The sequence below is a fragment of the Sminthopsis crassicaudata genome, chromosome X (genome assembly GCF_048593235.1).
Source record: "Sminthopsis crassicaudata isolate SCR6 chromosome X, ASM4859323v1, whole genome shotgun sequence".
In the NCBI taxonomy this organism is placed as follows: Eukaryota; Metazoa; Chordata; class Mammalia; order Dasyuromorphia; family Dasyuridae; genus Sminthopsis; species Sminthopsis crassicaudata.
In genome coordinates, this window is record NC_133623.1 from 60,497,126 (window position 1) to 60,525,082 (window position 27,957).

The window sequence follows — 27,957 nt, forward strand, 5'->3', positions numbered from 1 at the left end:
AACTTTCATTGTCATCTTGATTTATATTTCTCCTATCATTAACAATTAGGAGCCTGTTTTCATGTGGTTATTGATAATTTGTAGTTCTCTTGAGAATTATTTGTGGATAGCCTTTAAAATTTTTCATCAGGGAATGACTTTTGGTCTGTTATATTTTTATATAGCTATGTAACTCAGATATATTTTTATCAATGATATTTGGTGAAGTTTCCCTCCCATTTCTTTTATTATTCTTTCTATACTTATTTGTTCATGCAAAAGCTTTTTTTTTGGGGGGGGGTATGTAATCAGTTTTCTAATTTGTATTTTATGGTCATCTCTATCCCTTATCTAGTTAAGAAATTTCCCCCTAGCCATTATTATGGAAAGCACTCCTTTCATTCTCATCTAATTTTGTTTAGATACCTTTCATAATCAGTTCTATATTTATTGGAAACTTATTGCTGTGTATGATATAAGGTGTCGGTCTAAACTCAATTACTGATGACCAACACATTATTGTATGACCCTGTGCAAGTCACTTAACTCTACTTACCTCAGTTTCTTCATCTGTAAAATGAGCTGGAGAAGGAAATGACAAACCAATCCAGTAGCTTTGCCAAGAAACCCCCCCAAAAGGGTCATGACATGACTAAAAAATGGCTGAAAAAACCCCACCACTTCTAAGGATCAATGATGAAACATGTTACCCAATGAGTGCCAGAAAAATTCAAAGCTCTTTTCAAACATGGTTAATGTGAGGATTTGTTTTGGCCATACCTATTTGTTACTAATGAGTTTTTTTTTTAATTTGGAGGAGATTGGGGAGAATTTTTAACTATATAAGAAAGAAAAAGGAATCTTTGTAGTATTTAAGGAGAAGAAGCACAGAAGAGAATAGAAGGAGGTTTGAGGGGTCTCAGAGAGAGAGAGAAAGGAGGCAAGCAGGATAGCAGTAAAACTTATACGTTGAATTTATTATATTCTTTTTTAAATATGTAAGCTGTATGTAATAGGGATTCACGATTTTATGGCTTAACTTTCTCTTTCTATTCTGTTCGTGGAAATGCTCATTTTTGTCTATTATTCTCAAGTTCAAATTAACAAGTAAATAAAAATAAAAGTGTAAAAATCAACAAACCCAATGGCTGCCAAAGTGCTTTCTAGTTTTCCCAACATTTCTTCTCAAGTAAAGAGTCATTTACGTTCTTGGATTTATGAAACCCAGTACTACCATTTTCAATGGTGTATGTTCCATTTTTTTTCTATTTTTGAACTAGTACTTCCTTTATAAATCTTACTTTTTTTTTCATTTTCCCTTGAAATTCTAGCCTCTTATTCCTCCAAACTAATAAAATTCCCATTTCTAGTTCTTTAAAGCATTCCCTCAGTAACTTTATTGGCAGAGTGATAAATCTGCAAATTACTTTGGGTAATTTTATCATTTTCTTCTATAAGTTAACATGTTCCAACCATGAACACTTCTGCCCCAGTTATGTGTCTTTGTTTCCGTAAAGAATGTTTTATAGTTTTATACAGGCCATCTCAAAAGTCTTAGTGAAGTTAAATAACTTAACACTATTAGAGCTCTATAGCTTCAAGCAGCACTAAGACTTTTTTTTCCAGTATTATATTTTTAGTAAAGCTTTTTATTTTCAAAACATATGCGTGGATAATTTTCAACATTCACCCTTGAAAAACCTTACGTTCCAATTTTTTTCCCTCACTCCCCCCGCTCCCTCCTTCCCGATGGCTAATAATGCAATATATGTTCAACATAGCACTAAGACTTTTGAGACCCCCGGTATAAATCTATAAATAATAATCTATAAATTAGATTTATAGATTAATCTATAAATTAGATTTATAGATTAATCTATAAATTAGATTTATAGATTAATTAATCTATAAATTAGATTTGTAGATTAATTAATCTATAAATTAGATTTATAGATTAATTAATCTATAAATAATATCTTGCTAGGTTAACTCAAGATATTTAACGTATTTTGTGTAGAATTTCTCATTTTTTTCCTGCTATTCGTTTTGTATCCTGCTACTTTACTGATGCTGTAATTTATTATGATTAATCATAATAATGCTCATTTCTTTGATGATCCCTTTTTTTCACTGATGACTCTGGAGTGGGCTTCTCTGTGAGCAGCAAGAACCATGCTGTAAGTGGAGCTTACCCGGTTCATCTTCAAAAGGACACAAGGCTGCCCGGTGGAATAGCCAAATGTTGGATCATCGAGGCCCGAGCAGTTCCCCAGAAACGAGCGTTTGAACTGACAGGCTTTCTTCTCTTTGTCCTCTGCTCCCTCCTGGATAAAATACTGCCCGGGAGTGCAGTTCACATTTTTTTCATCTTGAATGCTGTCATTGTACACTGTAGTCAGAGGGAGGATAAATTGAGGCTGGCGCCATGGGAAGGCCTCCCTCCAGGCTCCTTTCAAGCAGCCTTCCATCTTGGACTATGTGAGCATCAGTCATGCATTCAACGCCCTCCAACGACTCCCTCTCCTGATTCCCATCACCGCCCCCAATCAGTCAATCAATCAACAGGTAGTGCCATGTGGTGCAAAGAGTGTTAGCTCTGGACTGGCACATCTTGGGGTCAAATCACATCTGAGATACTGTGAGTCCCTGTCTAGCTGACCTCTGCATCCCCTTCCACCTCGAGACCTGGGAGCCTATGACCCCGGCCGTCTTCAACACTCCCCCAGGCCAGAGGGTTGGCGTAATCCTGCTTCCAGGGGGTGATTCACACAGCAGATGTTCAATCAATGGTTTTTGAAAACAGAAATTAATCATGACTAGGCAGGTGAGATGACAGTACAATAATACCGGCATTCAATGTATAATATGTATGTTATATATAATTGTAGATTATGTATTTATTTATGATGTATAAATCAATATGTAATTATATAACATAATAGAGACTATGATAAATAGAATTCAGATATCAATAGGGGATAAAGAGGTAACCTATTGCCACCCCCATCCGGAACCGATATGTGTGAGTTTGTCTGAACTGGATCTGTGATTTTACGGCTGGGAGGAGCTCCCAGGTGAAGAAACTGCCTGTGCCAATATAGACAGCCAGCTTCTCTTCAATTTATAGTAGGAGAGAGCTGCTTGGGGTACTGGGAGGTTAAATGATCTGCCCAGAGAGACATAACCAGGATCTGTGAGAGGTGAGACTGAATTCAGGTCTTAATTTTGAGTTTGACTATCTACTATGTCAAGGTGATAATAACAACAGTAACAGGATAAGACCAGCCCTGATTTCATCGGTTTCCAATGAGGAAACGCCCTTTACCAGGGCAGACAGACATCTCTGTAAGTTATTATCTTAGAGATATTCCTAGGCTACTGAGAGTTAAGGGACTTGTCCAGTATTTGTCAGAGATGGGACTGGAACTTCAGTCATCCCTAGGTCAAAATGGCTTTCCCTCTCCCATTGGCATTTTACAATGTACCCTAATATTTTTAGCTCCATTGGGTTCATCTTCATAATAGTTACTAGTGTTACTAGGATCCTGCTCCTCCATTTTAAATATAAGCAGACTAAGACTCTTAAGATTGCCTTTCTCTTGCTCTGGAGGGTGGCTGGATCTGCAACATCCAGAGTAGGAGCTAAAAAACAGAGCCCGTTACCGGGTTCCCCGACATGGGAGACACCCCTCGGCTATATATCTGAGCATCAGCAGCCCCTCGGGTCCCCTTTTCAGCATCACTGCTCCAGATGTTGAGCATCACTCGGACAATCACCAGCTCAGCACCTCCATGTTAGTGTCAGGCCCTTCACGCTTCTGGTCAGGACGCATGCTGCTACTAGATCAGAACTGAAGCTGACGACTGGCTGCCCTGCCTCTGGAGCTAGCTCATTTACTTGTTGGATTTGAGATTAACAGGGCCCCTTCAGAAAATGGAAATTGGCTTCTGTTTATAGCTGCGCTTAAAAAATACAACAAAGATACATTCAGTTCGAGGGTGCTTTTTTCTCCGTCTTTTTTAGAAAAACAACTGTGTTCACATAAATAATTTTTGAAATAGAAGCTGAAGTCACATACTTATTGTTCCTCTTGAGGTATTTCCACTAAAAATACTGTGACATGGGTCTGACCCTTATTGCAAAACCCCAGGGCCTCATGGGAATGAAACTGATCCTCTGCTTACAAGATATTTCTGTTTCTGAGACCTGCTCCTTTTAGCAATCCCCTCTCCTAAACAGTTGTCTTGCGGCTTACAGTTTTTCAAAGAAATTTTTTTAAAAAAAGGGAAGAAATTCATAAAATATTAGAGTTGGAAAGAGTATCAAGTTAGAGGACCTAGACTCTAGAGCTGGGAAGGTCCTCAAAGACAATCTAGTCCAATCCTCTTATTTTATAGAGGAAGAAACTGAGGCCCCAGGGAGGTTAGTAACTTAGGAACATAGGGTCATGAATCTCAAGCTAGAAGAACTCCTTTTACAGCTGAGGAAACTGAGGCAGAGAAGAGACGTGTCTTGTCCACGGTTATTAAATGTTGGAGACATGAGTCTTTTTGACTCAACATGCAGTACTTAAATCATTATATGTGACACACATCTCAAGGTGGAAGAGGCCATTTAGTCCACTTTTTGTGGATTTTTAGTCATTTTACAACTGAGGAAAGGAGTGGAGTGATTAAATGCACAAGTAATAAATATCAGGATTTGAACCCAAGGCCTCTGTCAACCTAGCCAACGTATTTCCATTGTTCTTTGCTGCTTCTACTCTGAGTTTCTCATAGTATAGACTCAGAAATCAAACTCAGAAAGGAGTTCGGGCTCTGAAACTTGCCCAAGTGCAACCTATGACCTTGGGTACACAAAGGTCACGCAAAGCCAAGTCTTAGACCTGGCTCAGTCCAGCGCTGTGCTTTTTCTACCACAGTGCCTCTTAAGACAATTAAACTCATTTGACTGCCTTTCCCTCTTTGATTTCAGCTCTCAGGCTTATTATCTGATTGGCCAGTGGCTGAAATTGAATAATAGTGATGATGACAAGGATGAAAAATGGTATTGCCCCTGGAGCAGCCCAGCATCTTCTGTCATTGGAACATCCCCAAGGTTCCTCTTTGAGGGAGTTGGACTAAATGACCTCGGAGGCCCCTGCCAGCTCTCCTTCACCCTCTGTGTGGTACAAGTTTTTAATTTCTTAGGGACCACTGTTTCATCTCTTGTTTAATTTCTTGGGGACCACTGTTTCATCTTTTGTTTAATTTCTTGGGGACCACTGTTTCATCTCTTGTTTAATTTCTTGGGGACCACTGTTTCATTTCTTGTTTAATTTCTTGGGGACCACTGTTTCATTTCTTGTTTAATTTCTTGGGGACCACTGTTTCATCTCTTGTTTAATTTCTTGGGGACCCCATAGGGAAATGGGGTGAAAAGATCTTAGTTTCTGGGTGGTACTCAGGGATTTCCCAGCTTTGAAGATCTATAGTTCTCTGAACTTTTTTGTTAAGAAGGAAGGAAATCAGCATTTAATTAAGCACCTACTATGTGCCAGACATGTTACTAAACTTTTGACAAATAATATCTCCTTTGATCATCACAACTCTGGGAGTTGAATGCTATTACTCTCTCTATTTTTCAGATGAGGAAACTGAGACAGAATTTAAGTAACGTGCCCATGGTCAGTAGTGTCTGAGGCAGGATTTAGACCCAGGCTCAGTGCTCCCTCCATTGAGCCACCCAGCTCCCTCTATTAAGAAAATTGATGACTCTGTAGTACCACTGCATTATTTGCTTAACTGAAATACTGATGGTCGATCATCTAGAAGCCAGAGAGATGGAATCAATGATCCTAAGCCTAATTTCAGCTGGCACTTTTAGGGGCAAAATGCTGAAATCAGGGGCTCCACCAGTCCTGTGCCAGGGGTCTCAGATATGCCAAGAAGTAGACATTGTCTCTCTCCATGGGAAATCTCTAGCTCTGAGAAGTGATCTCTCTTTTTTTCCCCCAAAAATGTGTCAGTAAAACAAAACAAAACAAAACAAAACACTGCTCAGGAGAGTCCTGGATTCAAATCCCACTGCTGATACTAGCCATGTAATCATGGATATTTCACTTTGCCTTCTTGGTCTCGGTTTCTTAATTTTTAAAATGGGATAATAATGCCAGAAACCAAAGCCCAGCTTTTCATCCCAGTTTCCTATTGGGTGTTGCATGTCTGTGAAACATGAAACAATGGGCCCCCCAAAATTGAAAATTCATATCACTCAGAAGGTGAAGGAGAGGCTCATGGGCATAGAGTTGGCAGGGACCTTAGAGGTCATCCAATCCAATGGCCTCATTTTCCAGATAAGGAAACTGAGGACCCTGCTGAGGTCACATATGGGGTCAGGTCTAGGCCTAGAGCTAAAGAGGATCTTAAAAGCCATCTAATCCAAAATTCTCATTTTCCAGATAAGGAAATTGAGGCCCAGAGAAAGGAAGGGACTTTTCCAAGGTCTGCCAGGCAGTAAGCATTAGCAATATGACTTGAACCCAGATCCTCTGCCTCCAGTGCCAGGGTTCTTCTCACTGTTCTACTTTGGGAAATAAAAACATGAGTGAAGAATGTTGGCAAGAAAATAGATGAACAAAAATGAAGACGTTCCGGTCACACGTGAGAGATGGCCAACTATTAATGGCTCAGATGGCTCATCGGTATCCTCAGGAGACATCGAGGAAGGCCTCCGCCATGTTGGGTGACCCAGTGTGGTGAGTGAACTTTTGGGAAAACATGGATAAGAGGTACACAGTAAGGTCAGGCAGAGGTGGGTCATGATGTAAAGTACCACAGGGAATATTAGTAGGCCCAATGGGACCTTGAGAATATAACCAGTCTCATTGGATTGTTGCAAAACTCAAATGAAATCCTAAATATTTATGATTATTAATGCTGCCTAGGGCAGCTGGGTAGTACAATGGATAGAGCACCAGCCCTGAAGTCAGGAGGACCCGAGTTCAAATCTGGCCTCAGACACTTAACACTTCCTTGTTGGGTGACGTCAGGCAAGTCATTTAACCCCAATTGCCTCAGGAAAAAAAAATGATTAATGTTGCCTTGCCATCTCTTCTAACTAGACTTGGTATAAGCTGGAAGGGACCTCAGAGGATAACCCTCTACCTACCCGGGCATCTCCCCTAGGAGCTCCCACTTTCAGAAATACCTTAATTTTCCCATGTTCCCCTTCTGGAGGATGGACTTACCCTGAAGGAAGTGATGCAGACTATCCACATAAGAGACCCATGTGCTCCGTTCAGATGCATTGAAGTTGAAGACAAAGCTGTATGTGTAGGGCCTGATCATAACTCCTGGCAAGCAGGGGAAATGAACCTCGGTTAGATTCGCCCAAGCTTGGTCCCATCCCCTTTGAAGATGAATCTTAATTCCCATGAAAACATTTCCTCCCCCGCCCCCGGCAATCAAAATGAAATGGACCACCATTTGCCAAGTTCCATTTTACATTCCCTCTTAATAATTGCATCCTTAAGTCATTGCCGGGAAGAGCCGGTAGCGAGCGAGGCTGGCCAAGTGGCGCAGACAGCCCTGAGACAGTGGCGCAGGATGGCCTTGGCATCGGTCTTGGGGACTCACTCACCAGGGGGACTCACTCGATCCCTGTAGGTTGGGATATAAGGACTGATGGTCAGCATCATGGTGTACATGCACAGAGCGAACATCCCGGCCAGGAAGACATAGAAGATAAGGTAGAAGACCAAAATCAGACCTATGGGAGAAGCCACAAGAAAAAGCAGGTCAGGGCCTCCCCCAGATTTCCATCTCCTGAGCCCGAGGCTTCCAAATCAAAAGAGCCTCCTTCCCTGTTCACTTAGGACTGTGGGATGAGGGGACTCATGGACCCCCTCCACTCTGCCTCCCCCCGCCCCAGTGGCTGCTTAGACCTCATTCTGGCAGATCCCATTCATTTGTAATCTGTGACCATTCAGGAACAGGGCCCTCACTGAAGGTCACCTTCGTCCTTTCCCTCTGCAATCAGTCAATGACTCAAGCAAAACACTTTTCTGAAGTGCCTGTTCCGTGCCAAGCTCCGTGCTCAGTGCTAGGGATACAAATGAAGCAAGCCCTGATTTCAAGGGGAAACAGGACAAACTCAAGCAGGGCAGAGGGACAGATCAGGGTGGGCTTCACGGAGGAGGGGCTGCTTGAGCTGGACTCTGAATGGATTCTGGAGGGGAGGAGGGATAGCCTGGCAGAGGCATGGGGACAAGAGACCCACACTCAGACACAGCAAAGAAGCCAGTGTGGCTGGCCTGGGGTCTGCATGAAGGCAAACTGGGCAAACAAGCCTAGGAAGGTAGGGCCGTTGGAACCAAGATTTAGAGCGAGAAGGAACATTCACCCCATCATTTCACAGATAACTGAGGCCCAGGACGATTTTAGTGACTTGTTCAATGTCATACAACTTTAAGCATCTGATGTGGGGTTTGAATCCAGGTGTTCTTGACAGACTGTTTCCTGTCAGCTGTGGTGAACATTTAATTATTTTTTCTTTTTTTAAAAAATAATAGCTTTTTATTTCTTTTATTCCTTCCTCCCCCCTCCCCTTTTCTTTCCTTCCTTCTTTTTCTTTCTTTCTTTCTTTTTTCTTTTTCTTTCCCTTTCCTTCCTTCCTTCCTTCCTTCCTTCCCTCCTTCCTCCTTCCTTCCTTCCTTCCTTCCTTCCTTCCTTCCTTCCTTCCTTCCTTCCTTCCTTCCTTCCTTCCTTCCTTCCTTCCTTCCTTCCTTCCTTCCTTCTCTCTCTCTCTCTCTCTCTCTCCTCTCTCTCTCTCTCTCTCTCTCTCTCTCTCTCTCTCTCTCTCTCTCTCTCTCTCTCTCCCTCCCTCCCTCCCTCCCTGCCTCCCTCCCTCCTTTCCTCCTTTCTTCCCTCCCTCCCTCTCTTCCTTCCTTCCTTCTTTCCTTCCTTCCTTCTGTTCTTTCTTTCTTTGATAATAGCTTTTTATTTTGCAAATCCATGCAAAGATAGTTTTCAACATTCCCCCTTGCAAAACCTTGTGTTCCAAATTTTTCTCCCTCCCTTCCCCATACCCTGTCCTCTAGATAGCAAGTAATCCAATATGTTGAACATGTTGAACAATTCTTCTACACATATTTCCACAATTATCTTGCTGTACAAGAAAAATCAGATCAAAAAGGAAAAAAATTAGAAAGGAAAAAAAGTAAGCAAGCAACAACAAAAAGGGTGAAAAGACGACGCTGTGCTCTGTGGAGAACTTTAAATGCCAGAGAAGTTTGTGTTTAATCTTGGCAGGACTAGGAAGATAACGTTTTTGAGTAGGCCGGTGCCCTGGACAGACCTGGGCATATCACTTGAGCATCTGTGGATGGGACGGACCAGAGAGGAAAGAGAATGGCGGCCTCATGGGATCAGAGCTAGGACACTATTGCAAGAGTCCAGGCAAGAGGAGATGAGGGCTTGAACTCAGGCGGTGGCTCTGGGAGCGAAGGGAAAGACAGATATTCCAGATGTGGTGGAGGCCTAAGCAACAAGACCTAGCAAGAGGTTGGACACATGGGCCGAGGGCCTGGGAAGAGCTAGGGATGGATCCAAAGTTTTGAGCTCGAGTGCCTGGAAACATGGCGAAAGCTTTGGGAAAGGGGAGGGCTTGGGGGGAAAGGGACCGAGTTCTGCTTTGGACATGTTGAGTTAGAGATCTCTGTGAGCTATCCAGTTGGAACTGCTTCTAGGCAGCTGGTGATGGGGGCCTAGGGCTCAGGAGACAGACTAAGCTGCATAAATTATGCTGGGAGTCATTTGCAGAGAGATGATAATTGAACCCGTGGGAGCTGATGGAGTCACCAAGTGAGCTGGAGTAGGAAAGGGAGCCCGAGACAGAAATAAAAGCCATGCTTGGACTGGGATTGTATTCAGGTGAGTCCCTGACAGAAGGAGAGCCAGCTGCCTCCTGGGCCTGGCTGCCCTGTCCTGTGATAGGGTGTGCCCCTAGAAAAGAGTGAGGGGCAGTTAGCTGCTCAGGGACTCCATGGAAAAGCTTGTGCTCAGGGTGCAAGGAATGATGGGAAGCTCTGTTGTTTCTGGAGAACTCCTGTTCTTTCACTCTCAGAGGACTCGAAGTAGGGATTGTCTCTATATCCTGACACACAGTAGGCTCTCCATAAAAGCTTGGTGCTCCTAAGCCCTCTGAAGGCTCCCTCGGACTGTCTGGAGGAGAGAGATTACTGAACCTGGGTTCTCTTCTTCCCTCCTCCGGTCCCAAAGACCCTCCTCCCAAACCACTGAAAAGCAGAGCCAAGCCTCAGTACAGGAGTGCGCTAGAGGAGGCCGGCTTTCCCTGCTCCTTTACCTTCCCGAAGGATCAGAGATGATGATCCTAGATCCCAAGCTGAAAGGAGATTCAGAAGCTATCTAATCCAACCTCCTCATTTTACAGAGAGGGAAACTGAGGCCCAGGGAGCGGAAGTCAGTCATTCAGTCCATCAGTAACAAAATAGCTCATCCAAGGCCACATGGGTAGTAAGTGTCAGAAGCAGTGTTGGAAACCAGGTCATCTTCCTGCTACATCATGGCACCCTCCCTTTCGTTCAGGGCCGCATAGTGGCCATGGCTCCCATGGGCTCTTCCCAGTCCCCTATGCAAACTTCCTATTTCTTTTCCTCGTAGCCAAGAACGTCTCCACTGGAGTTCAGATGACAAACCATTGCAGGCTCCAGTGCTTATGCTGACAGTAGTTGAATTCTTTTTATTATTTTTAATAGTTGAATTCTTTAAAGGTGTCCTGCCCTTTATTTACCTGCACTGGGACATGCTCCTAGCTTGGGGGCCGCCCACCACACTCCTCCGTCAGCTCTCAGGACGGAGAGACGGGACGCCAGGATGCCGGATCCAGAGCGGGATGCCGGGGGGGATGAGGTGGCGGAAGACCCACCTGAGGGGTGGCCGTGGGGGGCAGGAAGAGGGAGGGCAGTGCAGTCCCTCCGGCTCCCGGCTCCCATCAGAGGGCTGTTCCCCCCCCCCGCCCAGCCTCCCTCTGTGTATCTGCAGTCCTTCTGGGAAAGGCTTCCGAGGCTGGGGATGAAGCTAAGCAGGGTGAGTCACTGTTTATATCATTCCTCTGGGTCAGCCTCCTTCTCTCCTGGGGTGAGGGGAGGCCTCGGCTCAGCCAGGCTTCCCAGAAGACGGTGGCTCAAGATGAATACCATCATCTGGCAGGGACAGAATGCCGCACTGCCCCCCCCCTCGCCATCATGACCACTCCTGTCCCCTGGCTCTCAACCCAGCTCCTGCCTGTCCCTTAGCAAAGGCAACCGCATTTCCGTGCTGTTTCCTGTCCCCTGGCAAAGACATTCGTATTTCCATGCCGTACCGTGCCCCCCCATTGTACCCACTGCCCATCCCCTGGCAAAGGTATCCTCAGTTCCGTGCTGTCCCCTGCCCCCCATCCTCCCCACTGCCCAGCTGCTGGCCCCGTTTTAGCCGTTGCCCAGCCTCTGGTCCATATCCTACCCACTGCTCATCTCCTGCCCCACATTGTACCCACTGCCCATCCCCTGACCCCTCTCCTGCCACTGCCCAATCCCTGGCAAAGGATCCACATTTCCAGACAGGCCCAGAGCAGGAAGGGGACATCTTCTTGTTCAATCAAGGACCTGTCCTGTTCTTTGGCCCAGGCCTCAGTGCCAGCATCCCTTCAGCTCCACTCTCAGCTTCCTAAGATTTCTAATGTGCCTACTGTGCACAGAGACGGAGTTTGGATGGGTCAGAGTTGCAGCCCACGCCTCTCCCATCCGACAAATCTGGCCAGTTCTCCTCCTCACCGTCTCTCCACCCCATCCCTGCCCTTGGCCATCCACTTACACAGCCACCATGCGGCTCACTCGCCTCCCCTCTCACCCAGGCTACCCTGGCAGCCTTCTAACTGTCTCCCTGCCTCATCTCTCATCACTCCATTCTGTTCTCTACAGAGCCATCAAACTGTAGTCTGATCTTGTCACACTCTCCCCAAGAAGCTTCAGGGGCTCCCTGTGGCCTCTAGGATCCACTGCTAACTCCTCGGCATTGGTTTGGCTTTAACCCTTCACAATCCGCCCCAGCCTGCTTTCCCAGGCCCACCACACAATACTTCCTTTCATGGGCATGTTCGTGATCCCACCAAACCGGCCTTCTCACCATTCTTGGTATACGGTACCCAGCTTTCTGGGCCTTTGTCTCCTATGCCTTCCCCTCTTTATCTCTGAGGCTCAACTTCAGTGCTCCTTCCTAGAAGCTTTTGCCTTCAGATCTCCTGTGCTTAGCATACAGTAAGCACTTAATAAATGTTTATTAAATAAGTGCATTTTGAACGACACAAACAGGGATTATTACAGGGCAAGGCATAAGGATGACACAGAGGGCTATGTGAGGTTCAAGGAGGAAGGGGAAGGTCATTACCGGGGAGGTGGCAAGGAATCGGGGTATACATCTCACTTGGACTTTAAAGGGGAGAATTGAAATGGGCAGGAACTCAAGGGAGCAAAAAGAGGAAAGGAAGGTCCTTTGTTCACAGCATGAACAGAGGCAGGAGCGTGAGGTGCCCACAGGGAACAAGGAGTCTACATTGGCTGTCAGCTGGAGAAGTAGGCTGGAGTCAGACCAGAAAGCCAGAAAGGAGATGGGACCATAGAGGCAATGGGGAGCAGCTGAGGAATTTTGAGCAGATCAGTGGCGATCAGATTATTTAGAAGGACAGCTAGGAGGGAGAGAGAGTGGAGGAGGGAGAGAGAGTGGAGGCCGGAGGGTGGGCATAAGGTTCTCAACTAGGGAAGGAGACAAAAAAGCGAGAGGAGGGGCCAGATAGGAGAGATAGACAAGTAGAAGCCACGGAGCTTGGTGTTTGGCCATGGGAAGTGAGCCTGTCCACCATAACTAGTCTACCCTTAACTCCGGCCTCAACTCCTGGACATCCGTGATCCCTCCTGTCCTTGTGGAGCCTGTGGCCGAGTCCACGCTGACCACAACCTCCGTAGGATCCTGACTGACATCAGCCACTCACCTCCTGGCTCCTCTTTCTTAGGAGGGTGATCTCTCCTCTCACATCCCAGGGGAAGTTACCAGTAGCATGAGGTCATAGGAACAGACTAGAGAAGACATGGAGACCCGGTCTTTGAGGCACAGAGAGCTGGGTTCAGGTCCTGCCTCCAACTCCAGAGCTCTTGCTCTTTCTCCCTGCCCCACCACCTCCAGAATGTCATTGCTCTGCCTCTGCTTCTCCCCTACCCGGGAGCTTCCAGATCAGCTCCTCTGAGACTCAGGATGGGGTAGTACCTATCTCCGCCTGCCTCCTCTTCGGTCCTAAAGTCGCTCTCTCCGAGGCGAGTTCATCTACCGGCTGCCAGAAGGCCCAGAGCCAAATGGCCCACGCTTCTGGGGGAATGCTCGACAGATCTCCCCTTGGGTGTCGTGGGGAGCAAACAAACAAGCCCAGGCTGCTGGATGCTTTTCTACTGGCAGGTGAAGAGAGAGGAATCATTCTGTTCTCTTAGGGGAATGGGAATAATTCTATTCTCTTAGGGAAATGGGAATAATTCTATTCTCTTAGGGAATGGGAATAATTCTATTCTCTTAAGAGAATGGGGATAATTCTATTCTCTTAGGGGAATGGGAATAATTCTATTCTCTTAGGGAAATGGGAATAATTCTATTCTCTTAGGGAATGGGAATAATTCTATTCTCTTAGGGGAATGGGAATAATTCTATTCTCTTAGGGAATGGGAATAATTCTATTCTCTTAAGAGAATGGGGATAATTCTATTCTCTTAGGGGAATGGGAATAATTCTATTCTCTTAGGGGAATGGGAATAATTCTGTTCTCTTAGTGAATGGGAATAATTCTATTCTCTTAAGAGAATGGGGATAATTCTATTCTCTTAGGGGAATGGGAATAATTCTATTCTCTTAGTGAATGGGAATAATTCTATTCTCTTAGGGAAATGGGAATAATTCTATTCTCTTAGTGAATGGGAATAATTCTATTCTCTTAGGGGAATGGGAATAATTCTATTCTCTTAGGGAAATGGGAATAATTCTATTCTCTTAGTGAATGGGAATAATTCTATTCTCTTAAGAGAATGGGGATAATTCTATTCTCTTAGGGGAATGGGAATAATTCTATTCTCTTAGGGAAATGGGAATAATTCTATTCTCTTAGTGAATGGGAATAATTCTATTCTCTTAAGAGAATGGGAATAATTCTATTCTCTTATGGGAATGGGAATAATTCTATTCTCTTAGGGGAATGGGAATAATTCTGTTCTCTTAAGGGGATAGATTTGTAAGGGGTCTGTGTTAAGAATAAGACGAGAGGGTACAAATTTGGCTGATTCATTGACGTGAGAACTCCCAAATTTTCACCTATGCAGGTCAGCACCCATTGTACAACTCGTTTTAGAGAATTGTCTGGCGGCTACTAAGAGGTTAAATGACTTGACCATGGCCATACAGTCGGTACAAGTCAGAGACAGGACTGGAGCCCAGACCTTTCTCTCCCAGGGGTCAGCCTTACTCATATTTGCTCCAACTACCCAGAAGTTACGGCAAACATGCTAAATGATCACCAGGATGAATAAGCAGCCTTGCCCATCCGGAACCCATAGGTTCTAGTCCTCCTGGCTAGCTTCCATAGAAAGGAGATATCTAGCTACAAAACTCAGTTCTATTTCATGTGGTTTGATTTAAAGTTGGGTCATCCTTTGCACAAAATGTGCAAATTAGGTTTCATAAACTTAATTCCTGCCCTCCCGTTGTCTCACAAACCTAATTGCTGTCTTGCTGTTGTCTTAAAACGGTGGCTGTTTTTCCCCAGGATGCTTAATTTATCTTGCCCCTTCTGCGGGCCCTTCAGGTGCCAGGGGCCTCTTGCCTGGCTAGCTGTCATTTTCTCTGTTTTTATCCCCAGTTCACCTGTCAGAAAGTCAATCATGTGCAAACAAACACTTTCCTGCCCTAGGGGAGCTGGTGCTTTAAAGGAACCCAGTGGAGGATCTCTTTTTTTTTTTTTTTTTTGTTGAAGACTGAGTCTCCTTCCTAATCCAGCCTTAAGGCAGCCACCAGAAACAGTTTGGGAAGACCTTTCCCTCTGGCTCCTTAGTTCCCTACAGGAGAAAATACAAACTCAGCGTGGTCTGAAGGCCCTCTGCCATCTAGTTGCCAGCCTCCTGTGTCCAGCCTCCTTAAGCGTTTCTTTTCCCTTTGCGTACTCTACCTTCTGGCCAATACACAGTGTTTTTTGAACTCAGAATGCCCATCTCCTTGATCTAGAACTCATCCCTGCTGAACTCCACTGGTCTAGAACTTGACTGTCATTTTAGCCTCGACCAGGATGGCGCCTCCTACTGAAAGCCACACCTGTTTCCTCGCCCTTTCTCCAGTTCTTACTATTTCAGGCCTCTGTGTATCACCTCACCTGTATTTCACTTCTCCCTCATATTCCCCAGAAGAGTGTAAATTGCTTGCGGGTAGTGACCATTTTGCTTTTTGTCCGTCTCTCCGGTGGCTTAGCCCAGCGCATTCTATGTAGTAGGGGCTTGAAATGGTTGGGTTCAATTGAAAAGTTTTGTGAATTCAGATTTTCTTCAGGAAAGAAGTCCAGGTGGGGTCAAGACACGGTAGAGGGTATGGTAGAACAAAATAATCTGATGCTAGAAGACCTTGCCCATCTCTGCCATTTTCTACCTATGAGATCTTAAGGACCCCTTAGCCTCAGTTTCCCACCACCGCTCCTCTTAAAATGAGAGGATTGGGCTCGATGACCTTGAAGATTCCTTCAAGTTCTTTATAGGACCTGGATTTGGATTCAGGTCTTATGATTGACTAGCTCTATAACCAGCGTGGTACAATGGAAAGAGCACTGGATTGGGAGTCAAAGGTACAAATTCTGGCTCAGCAACTTAACACTTTTGGGGCCTCTGGCAAGTCCCCTCGCCTCCCTGGGTCCCAGTTTCCTCTTTGGTAAATGAGAGCATCAGGCTAGCTGGCTTCCGAGGTCCCTCAGGCTCTAGATCTAGAATCCCAGGTATGACCTTGGACAATCACTTCCCTCCCTGGGCCTCAGTTTCCTCCTCTGTAAAGTGAGAAGGTTGGCCTAGGTAACCTCAGAAGCCTCTTCCAGGCTCCAGAGCTAAGATCCTATTAACTCTTTTCTCTCTGGGTCTGTTTCCTCCTCCTTTAAATGAAGTAGTTGAACTAAATGACCTTGCCAGATCTCCTCCAACTTTAACTACCAAGACTAGAGTCTTTGATTATCCCAGATTTCTTCATGATCAAAAGTTTTCCAAGCCCCAGCAGACAAGCCAACGGCCCTGCCATTTCCACCACCATTCCCTCGGAGGAGCGCCAGTGGGGTGACCTTGTCCCCACGGCCATTTCCAGGGGGGGCTCCCGGGTTCTACTCGGGAAACATTCAAGTCATCTATCCCGGGATCACAAACCAGCGGCAGGGGTGCAAAGACATAAAGCAAAGCAGACGATTCCCACTTACTCCAGCTCTGGCCTGACCGGCCCAAAAACTCCCTCTTCTCGGGGTCCCACAGGTAATTTTTCACTTGCTGCATTTTGGCTGCCAAATTCCACTGCGCAGTGGCCTGGGCCTCCACCTCGTCCCGGTCCTCTGAGTGAAGCTGGTTCCCTTCATTCTCATTCTCCTGGAACAAAGACAAAACACAACCCCCTTTTTTGGAAAAAGAAAAAAAAAACTTTCCAACAGCCCATCCCACTGGCCAAAAATAAATGGAAAACCACTCAAGAGTTGGCTGCGTTTCAAAGTTCCATTTTCCCATAATCCAACCCTGTGTTACCAGAGGCAGGATTTCTCTCTTTCTGGGTTGTTTTGGGTTTTTGGAGAGGGGCTAACACACATACTATCCCCTCTGACTTAAATTCAGGAATCTTTTCATTGAGGAGCCAACTCTGTTTCCAACCTCATCTATTTCTACCCCACTCCCAGGCCTACTGGTGTCAACATTTATTCCTGCTAGACCTGGTTCTACTTAACTCTTGAGTCCTTGGGTCTCATGAATTAGACTAAAGAATGGGCCAACCCAATGCAGGCCTTGAGAGGGGAAGACTCTCAAAATAGTAGGGGTTCAGTCAGAGTTGGAGCTTTGATATATTGATGAAGTATATCCCCATTTTCCCTTATTTTTAGTGCACCTAATCAAAATGTTTTTGATGACCAAAAATCTATTTTCTTTCCCTCCCACTTATGCCTCCAGTTGGGGGGAAAAAAAGAAAAAAAAAAAGAAAAACAAGATTCCTATTGCAAATCTGTATCTGCAAAACAAATCGCCACATTGACAACTCTGCATTGTGTCCATCACTGCACCATCAGTAGATGGGCAAGATGTTTCACCATGGGCCTTCTGGAATGGTGGTTGTGCATTGTGATAATCAGTGTTTCTGAAGCTGATTGTCTTTCCGATATTATTATTGGATAAATTCTTCTTGTGGTTCTGTTTACTTTGCTCTGCATCGGTTCTTTCAAATCTTCCCGGGTTTCTTCTAAACCAATAGTTTTCCATTTATATTCACATATGACTCATTCAACCATTCCATAAATTGGGCACGCCCTTTAATTTCCAGTTTTCCATTTATATATGACTTGGTCAACCATTCCACAACTTGGGCACCCCCTAAGCTTTTGTCTTTCCGATATTATTGGATAAATTGTTCTTGTGGTTCTGTTTACTTTGCTCTGCATCGGTTCATTCAAATCTTCCTGGGTTTCTCCTAAACCAATAGTTTTCCATTTATATTCACATATGACTCATTCAACCATTCCACAAATTGGGCACGCCCTTTAATTTCCAGTTTTGCCACAAAAAATAACTGCTTAAAATATTTTATATCTATATATCTATATCTATATCCATATCCATATCTATATCTATATTTATATCTATATGAGTCCTTTTATTCTTTTTTTTAATCTCTTTGGGGATATCTGCCTAATAGTGCTATCACTGGGGCAAGTTTGATTAGGTCACATTTTTGCTGCCTGAAGTTTCACTGTTAGAGATTCATTCTTTTGGGTGTCTTTTTTTGTTCAGTTGTTTTTCAGTTGTATCCGCCTCTTGGTGACCCCATTTGGGGTTTTCTTGGCAAATATATTGGAGTAGTTTGCTATTTCCTTCTCCAGTTCATTTTGAGAGTGAAGTGCCTTGTCCAGAGTTATACAGCTAGTAAATGTGTGAGGCTGGATTTGAACTTAGGCAGATGTGGTATAATGGATAAAGTATTGAGCTTGGAATCAGGAAGATCTGAGTTCAAATCTGTCCTCAGACACTTACTAGCTATGAAACCCTACACAAGTCACTTCACCCTGTTTGCCTCAGTTTCCTCAACTATAAAATGAGTTGAAGAAGGAATAGGCAAGTACTCTGGTACTTCTGCCAAGAAAACCCCAAAAGGGATCACAGAGAGTCAGACACAACTGGAAGGACTTCACAGCAAACCAATTGCTATTATGTTCCTATTGGAAACATGGCAGGCAGTAAGTTTTCTTGAGGCTTTTCAATCAACTCACAAGAGATAGTACCTACCACCAGAAATAGCACAATCTCTGCACTAACTAGGAGGTGGAGGCCTGGCTTTGAGGCCTCCTTTAATCTGCTGTGGAGGACTTGGTAAATCCCTCCACTTCCCTGGGTGTCATGGATCCACCTTCTTGGGAGAATTTGTCTCCTCGATTCCTTCTACCACTAGAATTCTATGATCCTTCTAGACCTCCCTAGTCTGAAAATGGTCAGGAAATAATTAGGATGCCAGATCTAGAACCTCGAAAGGACCTCAGAGACCTAGATCTAGTCTAATTCCCTCATTTGATAAAGGAGGAAATTGAGGCCCAGGGAGGGGAGAGGGGACCTGCCCAATATCATAGAGCTTCCTCAATATAGATAGACTTGGAAGGAACCAAAGGAATCATCTAGTCTAGCCCATTTATTTTATAGCTGAGGAAACCGAATCCCAAAGAAGTGAAGGGATCTGTTCAGATGCATTAGCCAAGAAACGTTAGCTCGCTGTTTCAAATGACTGACTTTTGCAAGATTTCAGGGAAGGGCTGGAACAGTCAAGGGAGACTTTATGGAGGGGAAGGGTCTCAAGCCAGCCCTGGAAAGATGAGCAGGCTCTGGGTAGGTTTCCCAAAGCCAAGTTCAAATGGTTTTTTGAATAATCCACTCTTTGGAGTTCTCCAGACCACTGTTCTGGATTCCTACCAGGGCAATTAAGCAAGAGCTGACCTTGCTGACTGAAGCAATAAAGAAAAAACCCAGTCTGGTTCCTGGGCTTGCCCCAAAAGGCAGAATCCCGATGACTAGAACGGTCTCCATCTCAGCACATTTATAGCAGACCCCTTTTCCTTACCTCTAAACTGGCTCTCCTTCCTCTTTCTTATTAGCGCCTGCTCCCACTAGCCTCTCAGGCCACCCAGGCTCTATCTGAGACTTCAGCTCAACCCTTCTCACCACCAAGTCCTTTTTAATGGAGCACTAAATGGAAACTCGCCCCCATGTCCAACATTTGCCAAACCTTGTACCTTCTGGGTTATTTCCTGTATTTGTCCCCCTTCTCCACTAACAGCTACCAGCCTGGTCCAGGCCCATGCTACCTCTTGCCTGTAATATCATCATAAGTGCTGACTGTCCTCCCCGCCTCTGTTTCTCTCCTCTCCAATCCTTCCCATGCTAAACTGCGAAATTGATCTTCCGAAGAGATGGTTTCATGACGTTCTCCGCACCCCTTCCCCACTCAGAAGATCTGGTCCTCATGACCTTAATGCATTATCGCATATCAGCTTCAGTTGTCCCATCTGTAAAAGGAGTGGCTTGGATTCCAGGGCCTCTAGAACCTTCCCGCTCTGGATTCGTTATCCCTTTGTGACCTTGGATAAATAACCTCCATTCTTTGGCCCTTGGTTTCCTCTGCTGGAAAACGAGAGAGCTGGGTTGTATGGTCTCTACGGGCCTTCTAGCTCAAGAGTCGGGACTAGATGACCTTGACATTTCCTTCTAGCTCTAAATTATAGTCTGTTTATACTTTCAACTCTAAATGTATGAGTTTTATTCTGCTATAATTGACAGCAGCGAGGAGGTGCTGTAGTGGCTAGAACAAAGGGTTGGAGCCAGGAAGACCAGAATTCAAATCCAGCCTCAGACACTTTCTAGCTGTGTGACCCTGGGCAAGTCACTTCATCCTGTTTGCCTCAGTTACCTCAGCTGTAAAATGCACTGGGGAAAGAAATAACAAATCACTCCAGTATCTTTGCCAAGAAAACCCCAGATGGTGTCATGAAGAATAGGACATTACTGATTGGACAATCTGATATGATTGGTTTCCTTTGTAATCACATCCTCCATATTTTATATATTTAAAAATGTGATTCTAAAATTAAGTGGATACCTACTCAGAGCCAATAGGTTCTATCCGACTCTGTCTATTCATTGGGAAATGACCAAATAAGTTATGATATATAAATGTAATGGGATATTATTGTTCTAGAAGAAATGATGAGCAGAATGATTTCAGAAAAGCCTGGAAAGACTTAGAAGAACCGATGCTGAGTGAAGTGAGCAGAACCGGGAGAACATTGTCACAGTAACAGCAAGATTGTGTGATGGACATATTGTATCTAGGATACACTATAACATAGTTAACATGTGTAAGACTGCCTGCCATCTAGGGGAGGGGGTGGAGGGAGGGAAGGGAAAAGTCGGAACAGAAGGGAGTGCAAGGGATAATGTTGTAAAAAAAAATTACTCATGCATATGTACTGTTGATAAAAAGTTATAATTATTTTTTTAAAAGATCATGTGATGGACTTGGCTCTTTTCAATAATGAGATGATTCAAGGCAATGCCAGTAGACTTGGGATGGAAAGTGCCATCCACATCCAGAGAAGGAACTATAGAGACCGAATGTGATCAAAGCAGAGGATTTTCTCCGATTTGTTTTTTCTTTCTCGTGGTTTTCCCCTTTTCTTTCATAGCATGACTCATATGGAAATAGGTTTAAAATGATTGTACGCATACAACCTATATCACATTGTTTGCTATCTTGGAGAAGGAGGAGGGAAGAAAGGGAAAAAGAAAAACTAATTTGGAACACAAAATCGTACAAAAGGGAGTGTCGAAAAATACCTTTACATGTAATTTGAAAAAATAAAATACTACTAAGTTAAAAAAAAAATGTGATTCTAAGAAGGAAGGCTCCACGGGCTTTACCTGATTCCATGAGGGGGTTGAGGATTCCCCCAAAGATGAGGAGGCCTCCCAGAAGTTAAAGGATTCAATTACAAAAGTTAGGAATACCTAGCCCAAAGGATAAAGTGAAATGTTCTGATCCTGACATTCAAGGCTCCAAATTGGCTGACCCTAAACTTCCCCTTTGGGTGTTTTTATCTCCCATTATTACACCCAAACAACCCTCCCCTCGAATTAGGCCAGATGTTCAGCATCCCCTCAAGAGGCTTTGTGCCTTTGTTTAGCTGTGGTCCCCAGTCTGGAATGCCCTCTCCTATCCTTCTTGCCAGAATCTGGGCCCAATTCCGAGGCCCAGCTAGGGATCTTTCTCTTCCTAAACTTTCTGGCTGCCCTGGCCTCCCCCAGAATGCTTTAGGTCCTGTCCTATAAACTCTTCCGCCCCATCTTGCTGCTTTGTGGGGTGGGTCCAGACAGAATTCGGGACCACCTCAATGTGCACTATGCCATGGACCAAGTGTGTGCACAACTGGCTTGGCTCCCCAGCTAGACTGCAAGCAAAGAGCGGTAGAGCTCGGCTGAGACGTGTCCGTCTGCGGCTCTGGCTCTCCCACGGGGCTGGCCCATGGAAGAGCTCCATTATTCTCCTTGATTGAAGGAACAGAGTTCTCTCCTCACTGAGACACCAGCAGTGATGATAATAATGAAAATAATAACACTCATGTTAATAACCCAGCCACCAGCCCCGCGGCACCGGGCCCCTCCTCGGGCCCGTCGGCCTTGTGGCTTGCTCTCTGCTCCCTGGGGATCTGCTAAGACCTCCTTGCTTCGGCAGCAGACGAGATCGGGTTCCCTTCTCTCTCCCTGCTGGCTGGGTCTCAACAGCAACTGCATTGCTGCACCCGGCTGCGAGGCCACTGGTCTTGCAGCAATGCCCGGAGAAACAGAGGGAACCCTGAGCCAGCAGCAAGGCCTCTTGGCTCAGCAGGGGGCTGGGTGGTGGAGGGGAGGAGCTCAGCTCTGAAGCCTGACTCTGGGGACTGGGGGGGGGCACAGGGATCCATGGCCCTGGAGCAATGACTGAAAAGCCAGAAGGCAAGAGAGGCCTCTGAGGGGCCACTGCAGTGATGCTGGACTGGCTGAGAGGGGCTCTGATGCTGTCACATAAATACAGCTTCTTCCTTCCCACCCCATTTCCCTCCTTTCTTCTCTAACAGCTTCTTCTCTCTGTCTTTTACTCTTTTCCTCCTTCCTCCCTCTTCCCTCTCACTTCCTCCCTTCCTCTTTTCCTTTCTCCCTCCCTTCCCTTCTTCTTCCCTTCCTTTTCTCCCCTTCTCCCTCTCCCTTTTTCTCCCTCTCTTCCCCTCTCTTCCTTCCTCCCTCCTCTTCTTTCCTCCCTTTCTTCCTCTCCTTTATCTCTTTTTCTTCCTTCCTTCCTTCCTTCCTTCCTTCCTTCCTTCCTTCCTTCCTTCCTTCCTTCCTTCCTTCCTTCCTTCCTTCCTTCCTTCCTTCTTTCCTTCCTTCACATTTCCTCAGCGCCTCCTCTATCCAAGAACAGCCACTTTGATGGCTGAAGCCTCCACAGTGAGGGACTCACAAGTCTTCTGAATTGTTGGAAGGTCTCCAAGGGCCCTTAGAGACCTCTCAGCCCTAATCCTTGCAGAGGGCAGGACCCTAACCCATCCCTTTATTTACAGGCAGCCTTCCTTTTCCCTGGTCCTTGCCCACTCCCACCACCTCCATTCTCCCCTACTTTAGGCCAATTGTACTCTTATCCTACAGTCATCTTCTCTTTAGGTTGGAAGCTTGCTGGGGGTGGGGGTGGGGAGGGAGGCAGTCCTATTCCCAGTTGTGAGCCACTCCCTCTCATGGAACATCAGTTGACTCTCAGAACTGGTTTCACTAGAGATCATAACTGAAAATTGATTCCCTTGGGAATTCCACCGGGAGGGGACTGAATGGACTTAAGGGTCAGGTGGACTCAAGGCCGGACTCTGCAACTCGTCGGCTGTAAGATCTTAGACAAATTTCTTTTGGGGGCCTCAGTTTCCTCATCTGCCAAATGGCACTATGATATTTATCTGTCCTCCTCAGGGGACTAGAATTACGAATGGAAAGTGTGGCTCAAACATTATCAATCCCATTGGGCTCTTTCTAACTTGAAGGTAGAGGGAGCCTCACTTGAAAGGTCAGACTGTTTCCTCTTTATCAGAGAAGATACTTAAAAACTCAAAAATCTCTGTGGAACTGACTGTACTTGCTGACAGTGGAGTAAACTGTGTCACTCATGGCTACGCGTGCGGGATGGTCAGTATCCAATGGTTCATTGTGAAACAAAGAGCACCCTGGGCTCTTGCAGGCTCTGCCAGTCCCAGCTCTGGATGGTTCTACCCAACTTGAAATGGTCCTGCTAGAGAATTGTGGGATTGTTGTGAATGAATGAATGAAAAGGCTTTGTTAAGCACTTATTATGTGGCGTACATTATACTAAGTGCGGGGGTTTCAAGTAGAAGGAAGAAAGATAGCTCTGGCCTTCAAAAAGCTTGCATTTTAATAGGGGAAAATAGCATACATGAGAGCGATGAATGGTCAGACAGAGTGGTGGTTGGAGTTATCCAGCAAATGATCCCCCATTTAAAGCTCTTCACCTAGCACAAGGCCTGGAACGTGGGTGCTTAATAAATGCTTATTTATTGACTGATGGAGTAGCTTACTTGAGAAGAGTTGGCGCCTGCCTTCTGTTTTCCTACAAAACTGTCTTGATTAGAATGTTGGTGGCAGCCCTCTTTGTAGTGGCCAGAAACTGGAAACTGAATGAACGCCCATCAATTGGAGCATGGCTGAATAAATTGTGGTATATGAATATTATGAAATATTATTGCTCTGTAAGAAATGACCAGCAGGATGACTTCAGAAAGGCCTGGAGAGACTTACAGGAACTGATGCTGAGGGAAATGAGCAGGACCAGGAGATCCTTGTATATTTCAACAGCAATACTGTATGAGGATGTATTCTGATGGACGTGGCCCCCTTAAACAATGAGAGGAACCAAATCATCTCCAACAGAGCAGTAATGAACTGAACCAGCTGCACCCAGCGAAAGAACTCTGGGAGATGACTATGAACCACTACATAGAATTCCCAATCCCTCTATTTTTGTCCGCCTGCATTTCGGATTTCCTTCACAGGCTAATTGTACATTATTTCAAAGTCCGATTCTTTTTGTACAGCAAAACGACTGTTTGGACATGTGTGTGGGTGTGTGTATATATATATATATATGTATATATATATATATATATATATATATATATATATATATATATATATATTGTATTTAACTTATACTTTAGCATATTTAACATGTATTGGTCAACCTACCATCTGGGGGAGGGGAAAGGAGGGGAAAAATTGGAACAGAAGGTTTTGCAATTGTCGATGCTGAAAAATTGCCCATGCATAAAATTTTTGTAAAAATTAATTTAATTAATTTTTTTTAAAACTGTCTTGATTAAGGGAGGGTTGACCCTTTGTGTCACTGGTCAGCGTCCCCACGCTTATGGGGATCTGCTATGTACTATCCACTGTGTACTGTCTTCAATCATATTGAAGTGAGCATCACAGGGTAGTCCCACCACCCTTGCCTGTAGTGTCTGGGAGATAGAGTCCATGTCACATCTAGATGGGCTGGTGCTTAAGCAAACCCAGCTTCCCCAAATAATGATTTCCTCCAGTGCTAACTTAATCCCCTGCATAGAGAAGGCCCAGAAATACTTGTCAATGGGCTGCTAAAGATGAAGGAGGGAGTGTTTATGTGCTTTATGGAAGAATATTTTATTTAATAGAACCATCTTCCACAGGGCTCCTCTAAAGAGCAAATTCTCCAGTGCCGTGAAAGAGGATTCATTTCTTAGCATGACTTTTCTGAACAAGCTGGATGTGTAAACTGAGCACACTGCCATGTTTTGCACGGTTCTGTGCTCTAGAATTTGTGACCATGACGTGGGGGCAGGGGTTGGAGTGGGAAGAATGAACTCATTGGAAGGGAAGCCTTTCACAGATTATACATGGAGATTAGGGAATTGGGGTCTTTTTTGCCCTGTTCCAGAGACTGCCCTGCTTAGATGTTGGTGCAAAATTTCCCTTTAATCCCCAGGCCTGAGTACATTGAAAAGAACGCTCCATTTTTTGAGTCTGGGAATTTTTACTGGCTTTCCTTCTTGCCCAGAACATTCTTCCACCCCATCTCCCCCTCCTGGCTCCCTTCAAGTTCCAGCTAAAGTTCCACCTTCTATAGGAAGCCTTTTCCATCTCCTCTTAATTCCGCTGCCTTCTCTGTCGATTATCTCCTGCTTATCCTGTATATATCTTGGTACCTGGTTATTTTCATCCTATTAGACAGTAAATCTCTTAGAGCAGGAACTGGATGGTCTTTTGCCTTTTTGTCTCCAGAGTACTTAGCATAGTACCTGACAGAGGGTAGGCCCTTAAATTTTCCTTGACTGACTTATCAAAGAAAAGTTGCCACAGTGATCTTTTCTCTAGCTCATCCATGTCCTTCTTAAGCCCCAATGTCCAGAACTAAATCCAGCTCTTCAGATCGAGTCTCACCGGACAAATCCAACAGGACAAGCTCCTCCTCTGTATCAGATACTATGCCTCTTAACACAATCTAAGATTAGTTTCCCTGGCTGTCACATCGTACTTTTGGTTCTTATGGAGTTTGTGATCCACTAAGATCCCCCAGATTGTTTTCAGATGAACTGCTTTTCGGCCACCCCTCCCTCATCTTATATTTGGGAAGTTGATTTTTTTTTTTAGTCCAAATTTTAAAACTTTACATTTATCTCCAGCGATTTCATTTTATTACACAATCTCTAGCCAGTCGAGATTTCGGTGGATAGCCGGCACTGTCATACAGTATAGTCATTGTCTTTCCTAACTTCTTGTTATTTGAAAATGTGATAATCAATCTGAATAACTGACAAAAAAAAGTTATTCAACAACTTAGGATTGGTCGTATTTAACCATGCCGAGGCCAGTCGACTCATGGGCTCCTGGAATAGCAAAGCTGACCCAAGAGGCCCCTTCGTTGCCTTCTCTTTCCCCCTCCAATCTGAATGGGGATTCAGCTGTAGAAGCATCCATTTTGGTTCTAGACCCCAAAGCCCAAATATCAGAAGTGCCATTTGAACCTCTTCAGATCTCTGGAGAACTATCCAGAACTGGGAATGGGGATAAATGTGTCCAACCCATTCCGGTTTCATTTTCTGGGATTTTAACCGAGGGAGGAGAGAGTATGGCAGGGATATTGATTAAAGGAACCATGATCAATTGAGCCCCTCCAATGCATTTGATGAAATTATTATAAGAGTATAGAACGTCGTCATGAGGGAGCACTTCCCATGGAGCTGGACACACATGTTGGCGCCCTCCCCCACTTTATAAATTATTAGTTTGGGAATAAGGAGAGCAGCAGGTGGGGAAAGGGGGTCCCCCCTTGGGTGAGTTCTGGGCAAATGTAGAGTTTGCTCATTGTTTTCTTCTGTAGCCCTGGATTCAGGTGATCTGACCAGCCTCTGGCCTAACTTCTCCCCAGTCTAAGAAAGAACTAATTGCCAGCCCTACCCCCGCCCACCCCCAAGCTTGGCAGCAAGGCCCCTCGGTGGTGATTTGGGGGCTGGTGAGAGGGGCCAGAGACAGGAGCTTGATCACTGTTGATCGTGAAATGGACTCTCCATCACCCCACCCCTCCAGAGCCCACTTCCCCCAGGTCCAAGCAGGACATCGCTCCCAGCTCCCCCTGGGACTCACTGGCTTGGTGGGCAGATTCAGAGCAACGTCCTCAGCCCCCGCAGGCTTGGAGTTCCTTTCCATGGCTTGGTGGGAGAAAGCGGGGCCGGCCGGGAGGGCGAGCCGTCGGAAGGCTGGGTGGTGACTGGCGGCACTGGCTGCGGCAGACACCGGGCACCCCGTGGCGCCCAGCCCTCTTGGCAAGAGCCCTCCCCAGAAATAAGCTGACATTTCCCTTGCTACCTGACTGGGCCCCCTCTGTGCTGGGGGAAAGCCCTCGGGAGAAAAGCAAGCTCAGCACTTAGACAGAGGCAGGGAACTTCCAGGCCACGGGAGCCAGGGGAGCCCCCTCCCTCAATTCCTGCCTCCTGGAATCCACTGGATCCAGGGGGATCTTTAGATTTTGCATCTCTTGAGGAAGAAGGGGAGGGGGGAGAGCTGGGGGAGCGCTTGGGGGGGGTGGGGGTGGCCAAGAATAACCTGCTTTGCTCACAGGGCTGCTATCATCTATCAGGCTGGATTCTCTCTGCCCCCCCCAACCTCGGAACATTTCTAAGGGGGATTGGGGGGCCCCTCCCCATCCATCCCACCACAAAGTGTTTGAACGTGCCTTCGTGGCAAGAAGAAGAAGGGCCCCAGGGGTCGCAGCTCTAAGGCAGCCTGTCCCCATCAGTGCCCCCCTCCTCCCCTCCCCCACCCCACCCCAATCCTGGCCAGCTCTCCGCAGCGGCCGCAGAGTCTATATTTATCGCCTTCGCACCGAGGCGGGGAACAAGCTGGGACTGCTGCAGTGTCAGTTTCCCAGACATATATATCTCCCACAGCCTGTGTGGGATCCGGGACAGAGAAACCGGGGGAACGGCCAAGAACAGCAGCCAGCGCTGGGCCCGCTGGGGACCCATTTACCCCAGGCCTGGAGCGAGCACAGCACGTGACCCTGTTGCCAGGTGGCTGCAGC

At 45.6% G+C, this 27,957-nt stretch overlaps 1 protein-coding gene across 1 annotated transcript in view; it reads right to left on the reverse strand.

Moving 5' to 3' along the window:
- Window positions 1–27,149, reverse strand: part of ATP1B4 (ATPase Na+/K+ transporting family member beta 4) — a 34,961-nt gene extending 7,812 nt beyond the window's left edge. Inside the window, exons 1-5 of the mRNA XM_074277085.1 lie at window positions 27,021–27,149; window positions 16,493–16,655; window positions 7,601–7,729; window positions 7,209–7,313; window positions 2,172–2,368 (exon numbers count right to left, since the gene is read on the reverse strand). Coding sequence (XP_074133186.1) covers window positions 2,172–2,368; window positions 7,209–7,313; window positions 7,601–7,729; window positions 16,493–16,655; window positions 27,021–27,083 — 657 coding nt within the window. The 5' untranslated portion in view covers window positions 27,084–27,149. The remainder of the gene's footprint in view (window positions 1–2,171; window positions 2,369–7,208; window positions 7,314–7,600; window positions 7,730–16,492; window positions 16,656–27,020) is intronic.
- Between the last annotated feature and the right edge of the window lie 808 nt (window positions 27,150–27,957).